At 35.2% G+C, this 20,164-nt stretch overlaps 1 protein-coding gene across 1 annotated transcript; it reads left to right on the top strand.

Moving 5' to 3' along the window:
• Window positions 1–17,054: 17,054 nt before the first annotated feature.
• LOC102417572 (pterin-4-alpha-carbinolamine dehydratase 2) lies at window positions 17,055–17,355 on the top strand. Its single transcript, XM_014448085.2, is given in 1 exon segment — window positions 17,055–17,355. A coding segment is annotated over 1 exon segment (297 nt). The 5' UTR covers window positions 17,055–17,058.
• The last annotated feature ends 2,809 nt before the right edge of the window (window positions 17,356–20,164 follow it).

Raw genomic sequence — 20,164 nt, 5'->3', positions numbered from 1 at the left:
TTTATCTTCCTTTGGTTAAGTGGTATGAGTTCCCTGTAAATTTTGGAGATTAAACCCTTGTCTAAGATATCATTGGCAAATATGTTCTCCCATGCAGTGGGATTTCTTATTGTTTTGTTGATAGTTTCTTTTGCTGTGCAGAAGCTTTTTATTTTGATGTGTCCCCATTTGTTTATTTTCTCCTTAGTTTCCATTACCATAGGAGCTGTATAGGTAAAGGTATTGCTACAGCATATGTCTGAGATTTTGCTGCCTATGGAGTCTTCTAAGATTTTTATGGTTTCCCATCTTACATTTAAGCCCTTTATTCATTTTGAGTTCATTTTTCTGTATGGTGTAGGTTGGTGATCTAGTTTCATTTTTTTGGCATGTATCGACCAATTTTCCCAGCACCATTTATTAAAGAGACTGTTTTGACTCCATTGCATGCTCTTGCCTCCTTTGTCAAATATTAATTGAGCATAATGGCTTGGGTCGATTTCTGGGTTCACTGTTTTGTTCCATTAGTCTATATGTCTGTTCTTGTGCCAGTACCATGAAGTTTTGAGAATATTGGCTTTGTAATATAGCTTGATATCTGGTATTGTGATCTCTCCAGCTTTGTTCTTCTTTGTCCTGTAGTTTTCTGAGTACAAGTCTTTTACTTCCTTAGTTAAGTTTATTCCTGGGTATCTTAATTTTTTCTGGGCAATAGTAAATGGGATTGTTTTTTGTTTGTTTGTTTCTCTTTCTGTGAGTTCATTGTTGGTGTATAAAAAAGCCATAGATTTCTGGGTATTAATTTTGTATTGTGCTATATTGCCAAATTCATTTATTAAGCCTCATAGTTTTTTTATGGAGTCTTTAGGGTTTTCTTTGTACAATTTCATGTCATCTGCAAATAATGACATTTTTACTTCATCTTTTCCAATTTGGGTGCCTTTTATTTCTTCTTGTCTGATCACTATGGCTAGCACTTCCAGTACTATATTGAACAGGAGTGGTGAAAGTGGGCAGCTCTGTCTATTCCTTTTCTTAGGGGAAATGGTTTTAGTTCTTGCCCTTGAGTATGATGTTGGCTGTAGGTTTGCCATATAAGGCTTTTATTATATTGAGGTATGATCTCTATATTACCACTTTGCTGAGAGTTTTTATCAGAAAAGGGTATTGGATTTTGTCAAATGCCTTTTCTGCATCAATTGATATGATTATGTGATTTTTGTCTCTCAATTTGTTTATGTGATGTATCACATTTATTTATTTGCGGATATTGTACCATCCTTGCACCCCCTGAGTAAATCCTACTTGGTCATGGTGTCTGATCTTTCTAATATAATGCTGGATCTGATTTGCTAGAATTTTGTTGAGGATTTTAGCATCTATGTTCATCAAGGATATTGTCCTGTAGTTCTCTTTCTTTGTGGTGTCTTTACATGCTTTTGGAATTATGGTAATGCTGGCTTTATATAAAGAGCTTGGAAGTGTACCTTCCTCTTGAATTTTTTGGAATAGAATGAACAGGGTGGGTTTTAGTTCTTCTTTGAATGTTTGGTAGAACTCTCCTGTAAACCCATCCAGACCAGGGCTTTTGGTTGCTGGAAGATTTTTGATTGCTGCTTCAATTTCTTTGGCAGTTATTGGCCTATTCAGGTTTTTTGATTCTTCCTGATTGAGTTTTGGAAGCTTGTATTTTTCTAGGAATATGTTCATTTCGTCTAGGTTGTCAAGTTTGTTGGAGTAGAGTTGTTTGTAGTATTTTTTTTAATAATCTTTTGTATTTCTGTGGGGTCTGTTGTTACTTCACCTCTTTCATTTCTGATTTTATTTATTTGGGTCCTCTCTCTTTGTTTCTTGGTGAGCCTGGCTAGAGGTTCATCAATTGTGTTTAGCCTTTCAAAGAACCAACTCTTGGTTTTATTGATCGTGTGTGTGTGTGTGTGTGTGTGTGTGTGTGTGTATGTATGTTGTTTATTTTCCCTCTTATCTTTATTATTTCCTTCCTTCTGCTGACTCTGGGGTTTTCTTGTTGCACTCTTTCTAATTCTTTAAGTTGTAGGGTTAGATAATTTATCACCACTTTTTTCTTGTTTTTTGAGGTAGGCCTGTAGAGCCATGAACATCCCTGTCAGGCCTGCTTTCACTGTGTCCCCTAGATTTTGGATTGTTGTGTTTTCATTGTCCTTTGTTTCCAGGATGATTTTTATTTCTTCTTTGATCTCATTGGTAGCCCAATCATTGTTTAATAGCATGCTATTTAGCCTCCAAGTGTTTGATTTTTTTTCATTGTTTTTATTTTGTTGATTTCTAATTTTATGCCATTGTGATCTGAGAAGATGCTTGATATGATTTCTATCTTCTTGAATTGGAAGAGACCTTGCCTGTGTCCCAATATGTGGTCTATCTTTGATAATGTCCCTTGTGTGCTTGAGAAAAATGTACATTCTGTAGCTTTGGGGTGAAATGTTCTTAAGATGTCAATGAACTCCATCTGATCTAGTGAGTTATTTTGGATTGATGTTTCTTTGCTGATTTTTTGTTTAGAGGATTTATCCAGTGGTGTCAGTGGGGTATTGAAGTTCCCTGCTATGACTGTATTGCTGTCTATCTCTCCCTTGATATCTTTCAGAATTTTTTTTTATGTACTTGGGTGCTCCTACATTTGGTGCATATATGTTTACTATAGTTATATCCTGTTGTTGAATTTCTCCCTTTAATAATATGAAGTGGCCTTCCTTATCTCTTGTTATGGCCTTCACTTTGATGTCTATTTTGTCAGAGGTAAGTATTGCTACCCAGCTTTTTTTTTTTCATTTTCATTTGCCTGAAAAATTTTTTTCCATCCCTTCACTATCAGTCCGTGTGAATCCTTTGTTCTGAGGTGGGTTTCTTATAGCCAGCAGATATATGGATCATGTTTTCTTATCCATTCAGTTACCCTATGTCTTTTTTTGGAGCATTTAATCTACAGTGGGGCCTTGACTTACAAGTTTAATTCATTCTGTGACGGAGCTCGTAACTCAAATTACTCATATGTCAAATCAATTTTCACCATTACAATGAATTGAAATGCCATTAATCCATTCCGGACACCCAAAAAACACTGCAATTATTTTGTTAAATGTTTTTAAATAAGAAAAATGTATTTAAAAATAATGAATATTGTATAAAAACACAATACTGAACAATAGAATGTAGTGCAATAAACTTGTTTTATTAAGTTTAATGTACAGCATTTACCTTGGAGATCAAATGACTTAAAGATGCTGATGGACTTGGAGGAGAAAGGCTGAATTGAATAACTGAATAACTGAATCTTATTTGCTGATTTTTGCCCTTTTCGCCACGCTTTCATCACTTTCATCTACAGGAGTTTTTGATAAAAACCTGTCCAATGAGATCTGTTTCATCCTCCCTTTCAGAATATTTCTGAAATGAGTTAGGCAAGTGTCATTAAATAGCTCCATCGCACGCCCAGTTGCAATTTTTTCTGGGTGTTTCTTTTGAATAAAGTCTGAAAGTTTCTCCCACATTCCCAAAATTTCCTTTATCTCACTTATAGAGATAACCTCCTCCTCCTCCTCCGTGTCATCTATTTCCTGCAAAACCTCCGTGTGCTGCTGCGTCTGTAGCTCCTTTAGCTCCTGCATTGTCAGTTCCTCGGAATGCTCCTCGATGAGCTCGTTGATGTCACCTTCCTTTATATCTGCGCTCGCTGCCTCACCATGTCTGACAACGGAGTGAATGCCGGTCTGGTCCTCTTTTTAAAATTTTCGAACCAGTCCCGACTGGCTTTAAACAGCTCGCCTGATGCCTCGTCCATTGAAGTGCCTGGGGTCTGCTGCAGCAAATCAGCGTAAATAGCTCGTGCCTTCTCGCAGATTATAGCCTTCGTCAAGGTATCTCCTGTGAGCTGCTTCTCCGTTAACCACACCATTAGCAGCTTCTCCATATTTTCATGGATAGATGTCTGCTGTTTAGAAATTATTTTAACGCCCTTGGCTGGAGTTGTAGCCTGTATCGACTCCTTCTGATTCAGTATGGTGCAGATTGTAGAAGTGCTACGCTCGTACTGCTTCGCCAAGTCGATTACACACACACCTTGGTCATGTTTTTCGATAATTTCTTTCTTTAATTCAATGCACATCATCCGCTTCTTCTTCTCAGCACTGTCCTTCGCACTTACTTTCTTTAGATCCATGGTTGAAAAAACGAAGTTTTGCAAAATAACTGCAAGCACAAATGTGAGCACAACACTGATGCTTCAACTAAGAGCTAACCGCTTAAAGTGAACGAGTGAGACACGTGATGCTGGGCTGATGTTGTGGCATTCACTGTGACGTTCGCTGCACCAACTAGTGGTGGGGTATCTGAAGCTGGCTCGTAACCCAAATTTTAGCTCCCAACTCAAAGCAAAAAATCGGCCAAGAGACGGCTTGTATCTCGAAAAACTCATTAGTCGGGACACTCGTAAGTCAAGGCCCCACTGTATTTACATTTAAGGTTATTATTGATAGGTAGTTGTTTGTCGTCATTAAAATTCTTTATGCCTGTGTTCCTTCTTCCCTTCTTATTTACTCTTTTTATAACAGTCCCTTTAGCATTTCTTGCATCGGTGACTTGGTGGTAATAAACTCCCTTAGCCCTTTTTTGTCTATGAAGCTCCTTATTTCACCTTCAATTTTGAATGATAGCCTTGCTGGGTATACTAGTTGTATTCTTGGATTCAGTCCCTTGCTTTGCATCACTTCATATATTTCATTCCATTCCCTTCTGTCCTGATGTGTTTCTGTTGAGAAATCAGTTGGTAGTCTAATGGGAGATCCCTTATAGGTAACTTTCTGTCTCTCTCTGGCAGCTTTTAAGATTCTTACTTTGTCAACCTTTTCCAAACACCTCCCAGTATAAATATGAATATATAAGTTGCCAGGCATATGAAATAAGAACTTATCATATATTTATTTTGTTAATTGTGTAAAGTCTATTAATCTAATCCACAAGCTTTTCAACTTAAACAGTGTTTTTATATAAGATAAAATATAATTGTTTTTATAATAAAGAGCAGTGAATTTCAGTTAATATTCAAAATATTATATTTACAGAAACTTAAACTTGACTCAGTCATCTACTCTAAATGTTTACTTGATATAGTTTCTCATATCTATTGAACAATGTTCTACTCATGGAGTAACTCCGACAAAGGATTGGTCAGGAATATGGATTGAGTAAATAAAATAATGACAAGCATAGTTCACATAGTAGCATATGTTTATTTATTTAAACTTCTTGTTATCACCTTGCAGATAAATGTCCGTGGTTTCTATTGGCAGTGGAAAACCACAAACCATGACAGAATTAGAATTCAACTGTCTTTTGTTTCACTTCATAGGGCAAGAGATGTGGAAAGGCATTTCTCTAAAGACTGAAGTGTATGAATGATAAGAATTGATGTTTCGGGCTAGGATCATGCTAGCTTTCTATATCCTAGATCTAAAGTGTCAGGGCTGCATAGGAATTTATAGTGGTTTGGGAGTGTGTGTGTGTGTGTGTGTGTATATGTATGTGTGATTCTAACAACCTTATCAATCATAGGACTCATGAAGCAGCTTTTCTTGCCTAGATTTGAGGGCAGTAATAATATTTTCATATTGTGGAAATCTGAACTTGGAATATTATGCCATTTTCTCTGGTATCTATGAATAAAAAGGACATAATTAAATGACTTTAATATGTTTTTATTTAATGTTTACTTGATTAAACTTTTAGTGTTCTGCACATTAACTATATGCATCTTAAAGTCCTCAGAACTGAATCATTAGGATATTACATATGTTCATTTAAAAAATAATATCTCTTGTTAACCTGCTACTTTCTAGAAAACAAAATTCTGAGATATATTCTGATGTTAATTTTAAAGTGACATGGATCAGTGACCAAAGATTTAAATATTTATTTCCCTGTATATATATCATCCTATTGCTTAGTAGATGTCAATGAGATGATACTTACACATTTCTGATTAAGCACCTGTTGAACTTTAGATTGCAATAATCAAAGACTTGTTCAATTTAAATTTTAGATTATTTAAGAAGTCTTCAGCAAAAAAGATGTTATAATATGTGATGATTACTGTAGATGTTATGAGGAGGCTGTTAAATCCAGTGGGAATGTTCATCAGCATACTATAATCAGCAACTAGAGAGAAAGCTTAATTATGGTTATTTAAGTGACAATTTGATGTAGCAATGGCATTGAAAGCAGAAAATGATGCCTGTATTAATACTTGCAGCATGTAAGAGTATATGAAAATGCATCAATATCAATGAGGATCTTATTATATGACTCTTCATATTAATTTTTCTTATTCTACAAATTCCAACGGCAATCTTCACTATTACTAGCTGAAATGCTTCTGAAAGAGAAATATTAGAGATAAAATCCTATAGTTGTTAAAGGAAGCTTATTTAATTAAATTTATGTTTTTTAATGATTTATCCAGTGTTTAGTCATTTTAAAATAACATTGTTTTGACGATTACCTTAATTCAACTTCTTGGTAGTATAGAACACATGCAATTATTTCTGATTTATTAAAGAAAACTTTATTGTAACCTATATATTATTCATATTGTTTATAAATAATTAAACTTGAAGAAAGCACCTCATAAATACCTTTGTATTAGTTTCCTATGTCTGCTTTTACCAATTATTTCAAACTGAGTAGCTGAAAACAACAGACATTTATTTTCTCACACTTCTGGAGGCAAAAGTCTGAAATCAAGTTGTTGGCAGGTCACAATCCTTCCAAAGTCTCTAGGAGAGGTTCCATTCCTTGCCTCCTCCAACTTCTGGGGGCTGTCAGCATTCCTCAGCTTGTAGCTGCATCATGGCAGTCTTCTTTGGTTGTATTGTCTATTTGTATCGCTCTTCTGCATCTCTATTAGGACACTTGCCATTGAATTTAGGGAGCACTGGACAATGCAGGATGATATTCCTATCTCAAGATCCTTAACTGAATTACATCTGTCAATACTATTTTTTTCCAATAGAGTACAATTCACAGATTCTGGAAGATGGACATATCTTTTTGGCTTCATCCTTCAGCCCACTACAACTAGCTTATCTTATAGAAAAATCAATATTATATTTCCTATTAGAAAACAGAGTTTAAAAATAGATTCTAATAATACATGTCAGATCAATTAAGTGAATATAATGTACATGTAAACTTGTGTCTGGAATACATATATAAGAAACCTCTTTAAGTATTAAAAAATAAACAATTTGTAAAAATAATGGAAAGAAAACTTGAATGGAAACTTTACCAAACTATCAATACAAATGGCAAATAAGCACATGAAAAAAACGTTCAAAATTATGAGTCATCAGAAAAATGCAAACTAAAATGAAAATGAAAACTCTAGAGTTTATTCACTAGTATGCCTAAAATTTAAAAGATGGACAATGCTAAGTACTGGTGATGATATGGAACCTTTCAGATTGCTATAATGTAAAAAGTAGTACAGTAACTTTAAGATCAGTTATTAAGTTTTGATGAAGTAAACAAGATAATTAACCATGTAAACCAGAAATCCAACTCATAGGTATTTACTAAGAGCAATGAAATCATGTTTACACAAAGACCTATACATAAATGTCCATTACAGCTTTATTCAAATAGCTGCACATTTCCAAATATTATTGGATAAACAAATGTGTGGCATATATATTAAATAGAATATTATTCAACAATACAAAGAAGTAATAAATCCAACAATGTATATGAATCTCAAAAGCAATATATTAAATGGAAAAATTTATATACTAATGCCTATATACTGTATGATTTCTCTTGCAGGAAATTCTAGGAAACACAAAACTTTAAGTATAGTGACAATAAGCAGATCACTGGTTAATTTTAAGAGGAAATCAGAGAGGTAATATGAAGAGCAATAATTATAAAACTATTAATATGTTGAAATTCATTTCATAGGTAAGTTATAGAGAAGGCAATGTTTTCTTTCAAACTTTATGCAGAATTGTGAAAGTCTTACTAGCTGAAATTCCTGCTGTGGTTAAGTTTGACAACTCACTGTTAACTCGGCTCTGACTTTCATATTCAAAGACTAAACCTTGGACGCATGTGGACAGCATAGTTCCCCACTGCTTATTTTATCAAAGAAGAATGCATAGTCAGAGTCAAATATTTATATGCCTTAGGGAAGGTATTGATAGTTTGGCTTTAAGAAAAGCAATACTTTGTTACCTACCAATAATAAAATAGACCTACCATCTAGCTGTTCACTGATTTAGGTTATCAAATGATCATATTTTTCAATAAAACTATTTCATTCTTATCAAAATAGTTTCCTAATAATCATATTTTCAGTGCCCTAACTCTATTTCATTGCTCCTGAACACATCTCAGAGTGTTTTGTATTTCAAATGAAGACTTGGGATATTTGGGTAGCTAGCTGCTTAAAGCTATGGCACCAGATTAAATTTCATTTTCAAGAGTCTCTGTCTGGTGTGTAGGAACGTCTTCCTGTTTTATTTATAAAGTCATCAGATTTTTATCTAGCTATTTTCTGCTTTTTTTTCTGAGTCTACTTTATGTTAAGTTAGGAGGAAGCATCATGGAAATAGAATTCTTATTTCAGTTTTTGCTTTTATATTAAATTCCCTATTTTTGGCTTAATTCCATTCATCAAAAATGAGAAGACATCTGAGGTTCCACCTGTTTCTGGATTAACTCCTATACATTTTTAAAAGATTTTAAAAAGGGTATTCCTGATATCTGGGTGAGAGAGAACTTCAAATATTATGAGATTCTCTTTTAATTGATGTGTGTTCCTTTTTAGCCTTGAGTTAGATTAAACAAAAATATGTTCTGTTCATTTATCCTTGGGAATACCAGGCTTCAAAAAGATAAATGTGCATACATATATACTGATATCACTTTCATTTGTTTTGGACTTCTATTTTTATCAGTTTCATCTTTAGAGGTAGGAGGTATGATTTATAAATATAGGACTTGCTCCATAGTTAGTAGGCTCAGTCAAAATAAACATTTGAAGCTCTGCTTTAAAAAAATAGCCCTAGTCAGTTTGGCTCTGGGGATAGAGCGTTGGCCTGCAGACCAAAAGATCCCAGTTTGACTCTGGTCAAAGGCATGTACCTTGGTTGCAGGCTTCCCCCTGGTTCCGGCCCTGGTCAGGGCTTGTGCAAGAGGGAACCAATTAATGTGTTTCTCTCACATCAATGTTTCTCTTTGTCTTTCCCTCTCTCTTCCTTTCTCCCTAAAAATCAATGGAAAAATATCCTTGGATGAGGATTAACAACAAAAACAAACAAACAAACAAAAAAGAATTTCAATAATATAACAGCCCCACTAAGACTTAAATATATATGATAAATTGACATAAATTTTGCAATGCCTAGCAGGCAACCATTTATTTTAAACTGCTGGACTGATGTTATATATATATTTAAAATATCAACTCTTCTGACTAACTACAGAAGCAAATTAAGATAGCTGGCTTTTGTTTTATCAATGTACAATATTGAGATAATCAATCCTGTACAGCCTCAGATATTAGAACATTAAAATAACATATGCTATTATTACTATTATCCGTCAGAGATAGACTTAGTAGAAATAACAGCCGACCATCAATATATGCAGTTTTTTAGTCTTTAGAGCAGTGTTGGGAGAGTTTTATTCTGTATTTTTTTCTGTCTCCTTTTCTTTGTGGAAGAGACATGAAAAGTTTATTCCCATGATTATCTTGAAAACCCTAACACCATGTTACAATGTTCACATATTTCCTCTCCCTTTTTTTAATCCTCACAAGAAGATACATTTTTATTGATTTTTTGAGAGAGGAGAAGAGGGAAGAGGAGGGGAGAGAAGGGGAGAGGAGGGGAGGGACAGACATGGATCAGTTGCCTCCATAGGTCAGGGATGGAACCTGCAACCCAGCTGTGTTCCCTGATTGGGAATTGAATGGGGAAACTTTTGGTGTATGGGGTGATGCTCCAATTAACAGAGTCACCTGGCCAGGCCTTCTCTCTCTTTTTTAAAGACACATTTTGGTGTTGTATCCTTTTGAAGAGGTTGAGTCACCGGACCAGACTAGCTATAACAAGTCCTTCATATGAATTGAAGATGAGAATATAAATTAATACTAATGATGAGAAAGGTTCTTTTGCTTGGTTGGTTTATTTTCTGCTTTTAAATTTATTTCTATTTTATTTTTTTTGGTATAATTGTAGAGACATTCTCTCTTTCCCTTAACTTTAAATCATTTTCATTTTGGATCACAATAAATATTGTACTTCTCTTTAGTTACCATCTACTCACCAACTATAAAATGTTTGGTGACTCCTAAGATACTTAGAGCTTTCTTTTATCACTATAAAGCTTCTCCTTTAGTTTTGTCTTCCATTTATTACTTAGCTTCAATTAAATAGCTTCAGTTATTGCTCCATGAATGTGAAAACCACAAGTACTTTGTACTTTAAAATTCAAATATGAATGTCTTTCATTTAAAATTCACTATCCTATCTAATAATAGACAAACAGGGTAATTGACCATACCTTCGCTACGCCTCCCATTGGCTAATCAGCGCGATATGCAAATTAACCACCAACAAAGATGGCGGTTAATTTGCATATGTAGGCTCCAAGCATCGAAGCGAAGACTGAAGGTGAGCCAGAGCCACGAAGACGGAAGGTGGCTCCAGTCGGGGCTGTGAAGACGGAGGACGGAAGCCCTGGGTCCCGGGTGCCGGAGGAAAACCGGTGCTGGCAGTCAGGAGAAGGGAAGGCATATTGCACGAATCTCTTCGTGCAACAGGCCTCTAATTTTTAATAATATTAAATCTATTATCTTTCCATACAACATGGTACTATAGCTAGTTGTCTAATTATGTTACAAAGTTCTTAAAAATGTATATTGACATATATGGATACAATTAGAGTCACACATAAAACACACAATTCACATGAAGTTATTTTCACTAAAATTTAAAAAAATATAGGAATAATCTATGACAAAACATTTATTTTTAATTAAGTTTCCTGTATAGGTTAATTTTAATATATTTATTCATACTGAAAGGATAACTTGATATAACCTTAATTTGATTTGAATGGAATTTAGTTGCTTTTAACTTTGGTAATGCGTGTATGCATGCACGGACGTGTTTACCTTTAGGTAGCTTTGAAATGGAAATGGTTTGTCTATAAAATGACATTGAAGTAATTTTGGAACCAGTTTATAAAAAGAGCTCTTGTGAATTTGCATTACAGTCTTCACTGAGCAAGTAAAAGATCCTTGCTTAAAACAATATTAAAATCAGTCTTTATCATTTCAAAATATGGGTTTACAATTAATCAAATTTCTCTTTTAAAAAATTCCTTCATATATTGAGACATCTTGAAATTGCTTCAAATATTGAGACATCTACCTCCTCAAACATCTAGGGTTAGGTCTTTTTTAGAAAGTGAGATTTGTGTTTGGAGAATGTCATTGAAACAATTAAGATTTTTTAAGAAGAAAACAATACTTAAATAAAATGTAACATAATTTTTCTTATTTTTTAATACTGTAACCCTATAATTTTCATTCCATTATTATATTTTTACATATTTAAGTGCTTGGGAATGTTATTTAGATTTAAGACTTCCTAGAAAAAAATCTACATATATACTAATCTTGCTTTGAATGAAATGTTATTTTTGCAGTATGTATTGGGTAACGTTTTTTCTAAATAGAGCATAATATATGGACATTGCTCATTGTATCTTATTAGGAATTTATTTAACTTTTCTGGACACTGGGAAAGGAGTTTAAAATTTGAAATCTTCACACAAAAAAGGAGTCACTTCCTTAGTGTTTGGGATAGCTGTATATGTGAGAGCACTAGGTTTTAGACAGAGGGGAAGTGTTTGCAGTGAAATACAACACAGTATGTTATGCCTAGAAAAATATGAATCGCTGCTTAATATAAAATGTTTGATTCACAATTCAGAAATCAAAAAAGCTCAGAAAACTTAGTTGTATATCTTTTTATTTGGTGCAAAATAAGATCCCACCTCAACTGATATATTCTTTTATAATCTTTATGTACCCCAGTAAATATTAATAAGATTTTAATACAGTTATTTTAACATATTTGATAGTGGTGCTCTTCCAAACCTTCCAGGAAGTTATGTAAGAAAAGGATATGCATTGTATTAAGTTTCCAAAATCTCAAAATTGCTGAAATTTAAAATATATTTGGGCCCAAGTGTTTTGAAATTGGAATTTTAGATCCCTGCAGTATTATGACAATATAATCGTATGTATTAAGAAAAACTGTGGTACTTAAACATTGATTGCCACTATGCTATAGAAATAGATTATAGAAGAACTGTAATAATCTTGCTAAATTCATTACAGCAGTGTTTATTTTAAGATGGTCAAGGTTTGGGAGGAAAAAACATCAATTAGTTTATACAACACTGTGACTATGTGATAATAAGTGTTTGGGAATTTGAGAAAATAAAAAGAAATACGTGTTACTTTGTAATGGCTGAGCAAAAAGAAAACCCACTTGCGTTTAGACTGCAAAGGCTCTCTTTAAAAAAATGCAAGGAAGCTGGACAGAGGAGCTATCTCTAAAGGGAAGAGAAGGCAAAGGTTTAAATTTCCAGAACAAGGAAATCATTTTATCTCCCACCCCCCTCCCCTCCCCCCGCAACCCCCGCCCTTGTGTGCAGGCAGTGATAGTATTGAGTGATATGACCTCTGGGATTTTACAGTAAGTGAAAGAGGGAGCAAGCATTTGAAGTAGTCAGTATCTAGTAGGGCCCAGTAGAGAGAATATGGGCCAAACCTGGGGTCAAACCAGAAAAAAATCATTTTACAAGAATGGGAATATCTACAAGTTACTGAAATACACTCAAACATGCACATTTTAATGGCATGGAGAATTGAGGTTTGTTGGCTTCATAAACCAGTTACTAATTTAATTATGTTTATTGACTTTATTTTTTACAATTCATGGGCAAATTAGATGACTATATTCATATACTCAGAATTATACCAGGCACATGGACGGAGTCCTATGTGGGTGAGGAAAATGGGTCTGGTAATCTAGAATTATTTCATGAAAATAATTAGATGTAGAACTGTTTAAACAGTTTTTAAAAAATACATTTTTATTGATTTCAGAGAGGAAAGGGGAGGGGGAAGAGATAGAAACATCAATGATGAGAAAGAATCATGATCAGCTGCCTCCTGCACACCTTTCACTGTGGATCAAGCCTGCAATCCACATTGCAGGCATGTGCCCTGACCAGGAATGGAACAGTGAACCACCTGGTTCATAGGTCAGTGCTCAACCACTGAGCAACACTGGATGGGCAGATGTAGAAATGTATTAAGGACACACTTACAAAAGGTAACTCAGTAGAGCTCTAAGATAATTTTTATTGTAAGCCAATACAACTTATACCCAATATATCACATTTTTAAAATCACTTTTTCGTATTTATTCACTGAGCATGAACATATGAAGGACTTAAATTAGTATGTTTCCTTTTTTAAAGGAACCCTGGTTTCTACCAATTTGCAGCCATTGCTTCTCAGAGATGTATCTTTAAATAAGAGACATTTACAAAGCATAAAAAACAATGCTTTAGAATCCATGTTAACTTTGATGATTTTTCAGTGTATATGGGAATGTTATTAAAGAAGAAAAGCCACACATGGAGCTTTTGCTCATATCTTTAAGATAGAGAAAGAATAACTTTGCTCTTAGGTAGAGAAAGAGAAACTTTGATAGGTATTAAATTCTTTCTGCAGGGAAAGATAACCTTGGGCTCACCAATCCTTTGCAACATTATGACATATTTTCCATTTATTTGTGGCTATTGCTTTTTATATATGATGTCTTTAACAAGAGAGTGCATTATATAACCCCCCCATGACAAAAATATGGGGGGACAACACATTGTAAGTAAACATAGTCACTGTTATGCCCAGATTTCAGGATCCCCAAGAAACCAACAGGGAGCCAGCAGTCCGATGCAAAAGCATAAGAGTCTGTATTTCAAGCTAGCTTGAGCTCCCCGTCCACCAGACTCACCGACACATCGGCTAGCCAAGTGGCCAAGAGACAGAACCCTGCCTAGAGATGGGTTTTAAAGGGGGGGTTGGAGTAACGGGAGGAGAAAGGACTGTGCTCTGCTGATTGGCCAGGCGCAAGTCGATGTCTTGTTCCTGGGTGTGGCTAGCAGAGTCTTAGACTTCCAGGAAGAAGCTCCTTGCCAAGCACGTGGCCAAGGTAAGATGGAGGATGTAGCCCTTACCCTGGGGCAAGATGGAGGGCGTAGCCTTTACCCTGGGGCAAGGTGGAGGGCCTAGCCCTCGCCCTTTCAGTCACAGGGAGGAGATTAAGTGGTGTGCATATGTGAAGAAACTACCTCTCTCCTTTCACATCTAATATCCACAATTAGGCATATGAGCCTGGAAATTGATTCCAAAATAGAATTTATATATACAGCTATTTTGGCAGAATATCTTTTTAAGCTGGATTTGATTTTGTTTATTTTGTAGTATGTTTCGTATTTTGAGTATGAATTAAAATGCAGGAAAATGTTTTTAAAAAGGTAATATGAGTATTTGTGGAGTGAGTGAACACTCAAAATCATTTGTTTAGATATAATATTAATGGGCTAGATACTATCACATTATAATGGATTTCTCATACATAAATATGATTATATTTATTTCCAAAGTGGCATTAATTTTAAGGGCACTCTTACAGATTTTTATGCTGCAAACATAAATGGTTTATATAGATATAATTTGTTAACTTTTATTATTATTACTTTAACTAGAGGCCCAGTGCACAGAATCATGCACTGGTGGGGTCCCTTGGCCTGCCTGTACCCTCTCGCAATCCAGGAGCCCTCAGGGGATGTCGGAGAGCTGGTTTCGGCCTGATTCCCCACAGGCCTGATCCAGACAGGAGAGAGCCCAATCCTCTATATTGAGTGTCTGTCCCCTAGAGGTCAGTGTGTGTCATCGTGACCAGTCAACCCATTGTTCGGTTGCTTAGGCTTTTATATATATATAGATTTTATTGAATTTATTGGGGTGATATTGGTTAATAAAATTATACAGGGTTCAGGTATACAATTGTACAACACATCATTGGTATAGTATTGTATCGTGTGTTTACCACTTCAAGTCAAGTCTCTTCCATCACCATTTATCCTCCCTTTATCTTCTTCCATATACCCCAACCTTGCTTCTTTCTGGTAATCACCATACTATTGTCTGTGTCCATGAGTCTGTTTTTTTTTCTTTGCTTAATCCCTTCACTCTTCTCACCCAGCTCCCAACACTCTCCCCTCTGAGAGTTGTCAGTCTGTTCTCTGTATCCATGAGTATGTCTCCACTGTAATTTATTTTGTTCATTAGATTTCACAAACAAGTGAAACCATATGGTATGTGTTTTTCTCTGACTGGCTTATTTCACTTAGCATAAAACTTTCCAGGTCCATCCATGCTGCCATTAATGCTAAGATTTCCTGCTATTTTATTTTTATAGGTGAGTAGTATTCCATCCTGTAAATGTACCATAACTTTTTTATCCACTCATGTATTAATGGGCACTTAGACTATTTCCAAATCTTGGGTATTGTAAATAATGCTGCAATGAACATAGGGGTGCTTATATTCTTTCAAATTAGTGTTTTGGGTTTCTTTGGATATATTTCCAGAAGTAGAATTGCTAGGTCATAAGGCAGTTCCATTTTTATTTGTTGAGATAATTCCATATTGCTTTCCACAGTGGCTGCACCAATCTGAATTCCCACCAACAGTGCACAAGGGTTCGCTTTTTCCACATCCTCACCAACACTTGCCTTTTGTTGATTCATTGATTATACCATTATGCCAGATATGAGATAATATCTTATTGTGGTTTTATTTTGCATTTCTCTGAGGATTAGTGAGGATGAGAACCATTTCATATGTCTAATGGCCATCTGTACTAGTATGTCCTCTTACTACCCAGAGCAATGTATAGGTTCAGATGACATCAAATTTAAAGCATTTTTCCACACCTGTTTCTTGTTTGCAGGTTTATTCTTTGATTCCCAATAAAAGCTTTGGGGCATTATCTCATTGTAGTTTTGATTTACATTTCCCTAACAGCTAGTGAAGTTGAACATCTTTACATATATCTGTTGGCCATTTGTATGTCTTCTTGTGAGAAGTGTCTGTTCAGGTCCTCTGCCCATTTTTTCATTGGGTTGTTTATTCGGTGTTGATCTGTATGTGTTTTTAATATAATTTGGATATTAACCCCTTGTCAGAGCTGTTGTTTGCAAATATCTCTCATTCAATTAATTGCCTTTGTTAAAATTTTATTTTATTTTATATTTTCCATCATTATTCATCCCCTCTGTGCCCTCTTTCACCTCCAGCCAGTCGCCTTCCCCTTGCAATCACAACATGGTGTCCAAGTTCATGAGTTCTCTCTCTCTCTCTCTCTTTTTTTCCTCAATTCCTTTTGTTGTCTCTTTCTTTTTCTCAATCCTTGTACTTTTATTGTGCGGTGCAGAAGCTTTTTAACTTGATATAGTCTCATTCATTTATTTAGTTTTTCTTTACTTCTCTTAGAATGATTATTATTAATAAGATAGGTAATAACAAGGGTTGGAGAGGTTGCAGAGAAAAAAGAACCTTCATTCATGGCTGGTGGGAAAAGAAACTGGTACAGCACTATGGAAAGCAGTAGCGGTTACTCCAAAAATTAAGAGTAGAGTTACCATATGACACAGCAATCCCTCTTTTAGGTATCTAACTGAAAAACTTGAAAAATATATTGGCAAAGATATGTGCATCCTTGTGTTCATTACAATATTGTTCACGGTGGCCAAGGAATGGAGTTAACCAAAGTGCCCTTCAATAGATGATTGGATAAAGACGATGTGGTACTTACATACAAGGGGATGCTACTCAGCCATAAGAAAAGATGAGGTTGTTGGCAGCGCTGTGAGATGGAACCGCACCTCGCGGCCATGTCAGCAGATGCTCACATGTTGACAACAGAGGAGAGGAACCAAGTTATACTCGACCTTAAAGCAGCAGGATGGTCAGAATTAAGAGAGAGAGATGCCACCTTCAAAATTTTTAACCAGGCCTTTGGCTTTATGTCCTGAGTTGCTCTACAAGCAGAGAAGATGAATCATCACCCAGAATGGTTCAATGCCTGAAACAAGGTCCAGATAACTCTCACCTCGCATGACTGTGGTCAGCTGACCAAAAGAGACGTGAAACTGGCCAACTTTATTGAAAAAGCAGCTGCTTCTTTGTGATTTCTTTCAAAATGCATGTAAAATCTTATATACATCTTAGGTATAATGTACTTTGCGGGTAAACAGATTACGCTGAAAATTTAGTTCACCTTTATATCACATTTTGTAAAATCAGTGCTTAAATACAAAATGATGTAAATTTGAAAAAGAAAGAAAAGGTGAAATACTGCCATTTGTGACAACATGGATGAACATTGAGAATATTAGATGCTAAGTGAAATAAGTTGGTCAGAAAAAGCTAAGAACCATATGATTTGACTCATGTTTGGGATATAAAACTGATACTCTAGACCGACAACAGTATGGTGGTTACCAGAGGGAAGGGGGTGTGAGGTAGTAAATGGCAAAGGGGGCCAAATATATGGTGATGGAAGATTATTTGGTTTTGGGTGGTGGGCACACAATGCAATAATACAAATCATGTATCATAGAAATGTACATTTGAAACTTATATAATCTTGTTAGCAATGTTACCACAATAAATTAAAACTAAAAGCTTTAGTTTTCAAAGAAAGCACAAAATGGAGTGTATACCATTTATGAACTTACTAGAGGCCCGATGCACAAAAGTTGTGCAAGAGTAGGTCTTCCTTCCCTTCGCTGCCAGCACTGGCTTCCCTTTGGCACCCAGGACCCGGGCTTCCCTCTGGCCACAGGCAGGCACCTGGGACCCGAGCTTCCCTCCAGCTGCTGGCAGGTACCCATGACCTGGGCTTCCCACACAGCCCTGGCTTGTTCATCCGGTCTAATTAGCATATTATGCTTTTATTATTATAGATTGGTGTTAGGGACTAAATGTTTGTGTCCTCCCAAAATTTATATGTTAAACTGTAATCTCTAATGTAATATTTGAAGATGGAGCCTTTGATAGGTAATTAGTTAAGAAGAGTGGAACCCATATGATGGAGTTAGTGCCTTTGTAAGAAGAGACCAGACAGAGGTCAGAGGTTGCTTGCTTTCTCCTCCCTCCCCCTCTCTCTCTCCAATGTGGTGATACAATGAGAAAATAAAAACCATGAAGAGTGCCCTCAACAGATACCACATTATTGGCACATTGATCTCAGGCTTCCCAGTCTCCAGAACTGTGAAATAAATATCTTTTGTTTAAGCCACCCAGTTTCTATTATTTCTGTTATCGCAGCCTGAACCAAATCAATTGGTATTGCATTTTGAATTGTAACTTGCTGCATATCCACTTTGGTCTTGCAGTAATCATGATCTTGAAAAAGTGAAGAGAAAAAAAAATGTACTTATGAAGACATTTTTGAGAGGATGATTAAGTAAGAAGATTGTTCTCTTCAACTTTGGGTTATCTCATACACTTCTTTTTCAACTTATACTTACATTTTTAGAATGCTGAATTTATTTCTTAATCCAGAATTTACACTTGCATTTCTATTACCTCCAGATGCACTGATTTCTTATAAGAGATTACAAGGATGAGCCTGTTTCTGCTTCTGTAGAGTTAAAGTGATGTTAGTATGAATATTGTATTCTATATTCTTATGAGTAATTCCAGTACCTGGGTAAATTTCTCAAATTTCAGGCAATCTGGGTCAGTGTCCTATAGACTTTTCTGCTTGCATCAACATTTTTAATTTCTTAAGTTCACCAGCAGGTTCCATCCATAGAATCAAAAAAAATCTTCATTTTTACATGCTGATAGATTTTAATTTAACCTCTCTGCAAAGTTGTCATACTTTCTGTAAGATCTCTTTTGATTCTTCATGCCAGTTTGTCAGCCGGTGATTCCAAGCTGCTGCACTTGACTTGCAATCTTTAAAATATCACTTGAGTGTAGAGTTCTATTTTAACTTTTCACCGCCATTCTTCATGAAAGGTTTAAATGAAATATTGACACTTTCCATATTTATTTAAAATATTATATGCACCTTCTGCAGTTCTTCACACTTTTGCATGAAATAATTTTAAACATAGGGATATATAATTTTACAGAAAATTCTTATCAGTTTGAGCTTTCCTTGACAAGCTATTAATCTTTGAAATATTTTGCCCAATGCTATGATGTACTGTCAGAGAAGTGGAATTCATTGCTTCCAAATTCACTTGGGCAGAAATAGAACATCATTACAGGCATTTATCATTTTCCACAGAGTCAAAATTTTGGTAAATGAAGTGCATCTGCATCTTCTGTTGGGTCATCACAATTAGCACCTAAACAATATAAGTGTGAAATACCATTCACCAGACTAGATAATGACTTAATGTTCTTCTTTTATCTTTATGATATTTGTAACTGTCAAAAACTTTACCAACTTCCCTACTTAAATTCTTCTGTACAAGTCTGAGAGAATTGTTGAGTTAATTATGTGACTGCAGTATTATTAATAGAAAGTTTCAATATGAAAATCATTATAATTTTCCTAATTTATGTTTTGATTAAAATGGTCATCATTTGAATGAGAAAAATGTACTAATTATAAAAAATAAGTTACATTTTTATAGGAACCTTTTAATTTCATCTACATTTTTAACACCTGATAGAGTACTTTATGTATAGAACTAGAGGCCAGATGCACGAAATTCATGCAAAAGTAGGCCTTCCTTTCCTCAGCTGCTGGCACCGGCTTCCCTCTGACACCCAGGACCCGGGCTTCCCTCACAGCCCCAGCTTCCTCCAGAAGGTCGTCCGGAAGGATGTCCAGTCTAATTAGCATATTATGCTTTTATTATTATAGGCTTGATAAATAGTTATTGAAGAATAAAACTGTGACTAAATGATTGAATTTGGCTCATATAATTTGAAAAAATATTTAAGTCGTTATCCAAATTTCAGTTTCAGCTTTGA

This window comes from Myotis lucifugus, unplaced genomic scaffold, assembly GCF_000147115.1.
Source record: "Myotis lucifugus unplaced genomic scaffold, Myoluc2.0 scaffold_758, whole genome shotgun sequence".
NCBI lineage: Eukaryota > Metazoa > Chordata > Mammalia > Chiroptera > Vespertilionidae > Myotis > Myotis lucifugus.
Note: the sequence above shows the minus strand (reverse complement) of the source record. Positions and strands in the feature narration are given on the sequence as shown.